At 35.2% G+C, this 6000-nt stretch overlaps 1 protein-coding gene across 7 annotated transcripts in view; it reads right to left on the bottom strand.

Moving 5' to 3' along the window:
* Nucleotides 1-2783: 2783 nt before the first annotated feature.
* The window catches only part of ABCD3 (ATP binding cassette subfamily D member 3), a 100037-nt gene continuing 96820 nt past the window's right edge, over nucleotides 2784-6000 (bottom strand). For all 7 annotated transcript variants that reach the window (XM_003892226.4, XM_009213266.3, XM_031650988.1 and 4 more), the window contains one exon: nucleotides 2784-4395. In XM_003892226.4, coding sequence (XP_003892275.1) covers nucleotides 4318-4395 — 78 coding nt within the window. In that variant the 3' untranslated portion in view covers nucleotides 2784-4317. The remainder of the gene's footprint in view (nucleotides 4396-6000) is intronic.

Raw genomic sequence — 6000 nt, 5'->3', positions numbered from 1 at the left:
TAGAATAACTGCTACTTTTGAAAAGCATTTTCAAACCCAGACCCCAGAGCTTGCTATTCCACTCTAAGAACTAGCAAAAAGAGCTTTACCTGAGTTAACAGAATTTTCAAAGAAATTAAACATCATGGAATTAAACTTGGAAGCTGAACCCTCTGTTAAGTCAGGAATGGTAAGTAACACTCTAAAAATTGGGGTTGTCTATTTTCCCTTATTATGTCAGTTTCTATGATTGAGCCTATGCTATTAGGTATATACAAATTAAGAAATGTTACACTGTTTGACTGACCTTTATCATTATGAAGTGTCCCTCTTTATTTCCAGAAATACTCACTGTCTTAAAGTCTAATTTGTCTGATATTATTTATCTAATAAAAGATTCATATCCAGAATATAGAATATCTGGAATAATAGAATATTATTTGAAAGAGGGCCCAGAGACTAAATAGGCACCTTAAAAAAAAGAGGACATCTAGATAGCCAATAAACATTAAATGAGTTCAACCTCATTAGTCATCAGGGAAATGCAAAATGAAACCACAATGATGGCTGAACATACATTAAGTAAAAATAAAAATTTTTTAAAAAGACTTGGGAATATCAAGTCTTTGCAAGGACTAGGAAGACCAGAATTCTTCCACGCTTATGGTGGCAGTGTAAAAACTGAACAACTTTGGCAGTGCCAAAGCTGAACACATTCCATTCCATAAATGCACACACATGTGCACCCAAAGACATGCATAAGAATATTTCTAGGAAGTGTTCCTAACAGGTCCAAACAGAAAACAACACAATGCCCATCAAAGGGAAGAGGAATAAATAGCCTATTCACATACAGATGCTGCTGGTCTTACAATGGAGCTGCATCCCAATAAACTCACAGTAAGTCAAAAATACGTTAAGTCAAAAAATGCACTTGACATCCAGGTAAACCCATCATAAAGCTGAAAACTTCTATGCTGAACCCTCTGTTAAGTCAGGGATGGTCTGCAATTAACCATTACACAGCAATAAAAGTGAAGGAACTATTTTGACACTTACCATGGATCAATCAGCCTCACAATACTGAGGGAAAGAAGTCATACACAAAAGGGTATCTAATATATATAAAGTCCAAAAACAGGCAAAACCAATTTATGTGATAGAAGTCAGGAGCTAATAATTGGAAGAGAACAAGAAGGAGCCTTTAGTGCTATAACAATGTTCTATTTCATTTGGTGTTTGGGTGTGGTTACGAGTGTGTACGCTTTCTTAAAAATTCAGAGCCTAAATTTGTCGTTTTTGTACATATACTACAATAATATGTTTACACATTTAAAAAATGATTCAACTATATGAGGGGATGTGGCAGAAAAAAAGGTGGTAGGGAATGTCTAAAATTGATAAACCAAGAAATAGCTATGAAGGCATATTGTTTAAAAAAATGAGATGCAATTACACCAACTAGAAGAGTTTAAAATCATTGTTCCTAAGGTTTGAAGGGGATTGCTTTTCAGTTGTTTTGGCACTTTCTTAAAGTGACATGCATATGCTATGTATATGGAAATGGTCAGAACATTCCAATTCTTCACAAAGGAAAAATCACTAACGTAGGTTTAAAAAAAAAGAGACAGCTTCCTGCAGCTAACAATGTCAAAGTCCATCTGTTAGAAGAAAATTCATCCTGCTTCTCAGCACAAATTATGATTTTAAACACCAAGTTTAAAAGTTAAAACTTTACATAAGGTAATGACAGATGCTATCGTATCACCGGTTTTAAGCCAAATGTTAATCATTCAGAAAGGGGGGAAAGAGACAAATGCTAGATATATTTTATTCTATTAATGCAAAACAAACTACCATCGCTGTTTCATACTTCTCATTACATAAAAACTTGTTATGAGAACACAGTGATATGTCTTGGTATGCAGCATGGTGCTCATGGATGAAAGTTCTTATTCTTTGCTTTATTCTTCGGATTAAACTACCATTTCCCAGTGTAGTTTCTGGAAGGTGTTCATAGGAATTATGTAGAAAAAGATGTTCCGTGGTCAATCACGTTTTGGAACCAATGGATTTCTTTATTGTGGGTCTTCTAAGAACCACCATTACATAATGTGATTCTCCAGAAGGATCTTCCTCTGTGTCTCAAATGGTGAGGCACTATAATATTTGTTACATAAAAAAGAAAAGAATTAAGAAAAAAAGCCCAAATTGTTGTTTTGATGGCAAGAATCATAACAAAAGCAATTATAAGGCAGCTAGGAGAATACTTCTTCTTTTTTTTTTTTTTTTTTTTTTTTTGAGACGGAGTCTCGCGCTGTGTCACCCAGGCTGGAGTGCAGTGGCGCGATCTCGGCTCACTGCAAGCTCCGCCTCCCAGGTTCACGCCATTCTCCTGCCTCAGCCTCCGAGTAGCTGGGACTACAGTCGCCCGCCACCACGCCCGGCTAGTTTTTTGTATTTTTAGTAGAGACGGGGTTTCACCATGTTAGCCAGGATGGTCTCGATCTCCTGACCTCGTGATCCACCCGCCTCGGCCTCCCAAAGTGCTGGGATTACAGGCTTGAGCCACCGCGCCCGGCCGAGAATACTTCTACGAGTAGGTTTAAGGTAATCCAGAAATCTGAAAATCTGAAACTTCCCCATGCCTTAAAATATTTTCCAAGATGAATAGTATCTTTTAAAGTCTCCTGGATGTTTGGTAGCATTTGTCAGGTACACAGATTTTACTGAACTTTTCTAACAGAGAAATTCATTCAATTAAAAACCACACTTGACAAAACTTTAAAAAAGAGACACTGTGCTAAAAGCATTTTCTGAATTTATTTTTGTGTTTTTCAAGTCAAGACTAAACTATGTATGTTTTCAAGTCAAGGCTGAATTATAAATGAACTTCTCAGTATTTAGATACCAGAATAAAAAGAACAAGCAAAAGTTGTATAGGATATCTGAGTTTTGTTTTCTTTTTTTTTTTTTTTTAAATCTGTACAGAAAATAAGTATACAAGTTTGCTAAACAGAAGTGGTAAAAACTGAATGTTATGTATTATGGAATTCAGTACATCAGTTTACTTCGGTAGCCAGTGATTGTTATAGTTAATTCTGCAAAAAAACAAAACCAGTTATGCAGAAACAAGAGTATAAAATGCCCCTTTCAGAAGCTCAGTTTGAGAAACTGATTTCATATCTAGCTTATTGATTATACTCAGTTTCAGTTCTCCCTGGGTAAATAATACATAAAGTCATTAATGATGTTTTGATGAACTGAAATCATCTTCTCTTAGGATCGTTCAACATAATAACCCAAATATTAAAAAGTTATTCAAGATTCACAGAGATAAAACAGTGCCTCGGAAACATAATTCACCCATGTATATATAATAATTTTAGAACATACTTTTTAAACATAAAATCACAGTCAAAGACAGTGATAACATTGCACACTCAGTGCATTACTTCATGTAGTGCCTTCCTATGGCTCATCTGGAGTTTAATACCAAATAACCACCACACTTCTAATAAATGGGCTTCTAACACACACAAATTTGTCTAATTCTTTAAAAAATCTAAAACTCCCATAAGACCTTGAGCCTGGCATGTTAAGGACTTTGTGTTTTAATATCCCAAACATTGGGAAGATTAGTGTGACACATGGTAACCCCTCCTTGTAAGCAAGACTGCACATATACTTTAAACAACTCAATACTGCAGACTGAGAGGGGTACATTTATCATTTAGTTAAGGAAAATCAAAATGGCTTTCCTGGAGTTAAATGCACCCAAGACACACACAAGGAATGAGTATTACTGTGGCAGCTAAAGAAATCTGCCACTGTGTAATAAATGCTGTTATGCAATGATGTTATACATTTAAATAATACATTATGATTTGTTTCCAACTACCATGGGGCACAGGAAAATGAAACTGAAGACTACCTGGCTGGAACAGGACAAATGATAACCTGGTTTTAAATAGGGTTCTTCATTGAAGGAAAAGATAGAGCCATAAAAGTCCAATTAGCTGACTTCAAATGGTTTACATCCCAGGATGAATCAGGTTACAGTGATTGAAGCCCAATTTAATTTAGGCAGGTTTTTAACCACAAGAATAAGGACATTCTTAGTACATATTAATAATTAAACCAACATATACACAATTAGCAATATCCTATATAATACTAAATGTTTTAACAACTTGTTCTCCATTATTCTATATCTAGTTAATTTGTTGCTTTTTTTTTTTAAAAAACCAAGCTCAACTTTATTTTACAATGTACTTTGCATTTCTAAGTGTATTCTGTAATTATTTCATTGAAGCAGGTATAGTTCTCCAGATTTCTCTAAGAGCCAAACTCAACTGTATCTTCTGTTATCTGTTTGAATTCATAGTTGCCTCTGCCATCCATATGCAGGTAGTACTATGGGAAAGAAGGGGGAAAAAAGTCAGTAACTAAGTGAATACAGTACTGTCCTTTATGAAAAGTAAAATACAGATTTCCTCATTATTTTAAGGGAGCTAAATCTATAAGCATCCCACAAATTAGAATGCTTCCTTAACTCCATGACCAAGAATCTCAGCTACCAGTAGGTTAAACTGTGCTAAATGCAGGACTGTTCCATATGTCAGTCAGTATTGCTTCCTGTAGCCTGATTTCCTAATCAGCTCGGAATCTCTAGCTTAAGGCTTTTTATTTGTTTTTAATTTAGTAGAGGGGAAAAAGAGCTATAAAAAGTGCCTATATATCCTAACCTCTGAAGACACAACAGCAGTTACAAAGCCTTCTGTTTTTATTTAGTGGCTTATTTGCAGAAAGCTTTCTGAGTTTCCATTTTCTGTATTACTATTTCTTAGCTATCCCGGCCCCTCTCATTCTAGTTGTGTTCCCCTCCTTCACATGATCACTGGCCTGATGATTATTTTGCTACTTGTCTATACCTCCAAAAGAAGAGGAAAGTGAAACCCAGATGCTCTCAATTCCTCTCAATGTCCTATGGCTATAATATTTATGAACTTCTGAGAAAACACAAAGGCTTGGCTATATTTTAAAGGGCTTTCATTTCTAGTTATTCAATTTCTTGTTCCGCTCATGAAAAACTGACAAATTATAATATGCAATAAAATAATAAAAGCTATCTTTAAAAGTCATACAGTTATATACAATTTCATTGAATTTTATTAAGTACTTTCATATAGGCTACCTGTCTAATTTTCATGGTAAGCTAAGAGATAGGCAGGTAAGGATCAATAACTTCATTATACAAAGGAAGTAACTGAGGCTAGAAACACTGGTGCCTGAACCCAGGCTCTCCAACTTCAAATCCTATGCTCTTCATTTTATCACTTGTAGACTATCATCTACATCCTAAAGCTCTTGAAGGTAAAGACTGTAATTAATTTGCATCCCTTATGACACTTAGCTCAATATCTGGCAAAAAAAAGGGTCCTTAATCAGGTTATGTGTTTTGTGTAGCAAGATACCCTTACCATTATTCCAATTTTTCTCAAACCCTTGCTTTTACCTAAAATTTCTATATCATTTAGGAAGAAAAAAAGGAAAAAGGAAGGAAAGAAGAGAAGAAAGGAAAGAGGGAAGGGGGAAAGACAGAAAGGAAAGAAGAAAAGAAAGGAAGAAAGGAAGGGAGGGAGGGAGGAGGAAAGAAAATAAAGAGAATTAAACTGGGTTTACTTCCAGGTTTTGAGCATTTTACATTAAGAGTTGAAAAGAACTGCCATAGTGAGAATGGCACTACTGAAGCAACAGAACAAGTAACACACGTGCACCAATGTAAGCCTCACTTGAATATCTTTGTAAATTATAGTCACTACCTAATGAATCCTATTTACTACAGTGCATTGATAAACATAGCTGACATTACTCAATCTTCCCCCTTGTAGTCCTGACCTCTATTAAAAATGCCCCTAAATTTTTTGCCATCTAATTCTTCTTAAGACTTTTTCTCCTCTGTCACTTCTGGATAAGAAAAGTTTACTTCACCATATTTGTGATAAGACTATGCAAAGT

This window comes from Papio anubis, chromosome 1 (assembly GCF_008728515.1).
Source record: "Papio anubis isolate 15944 chromosome 1, Panubis1.0, whole genome shotgun sequence".
Taxonomy (NCBI): Eukaryota; Metazoa; Chordata; class Mammalia; order Primates; family Cercopithecidae; genus Papio; species Papio anubis.
Note: the sequence above shows the minus strand (reverse complement) of the source record. Positions and strands in the feature narration are given on the sequence as shown.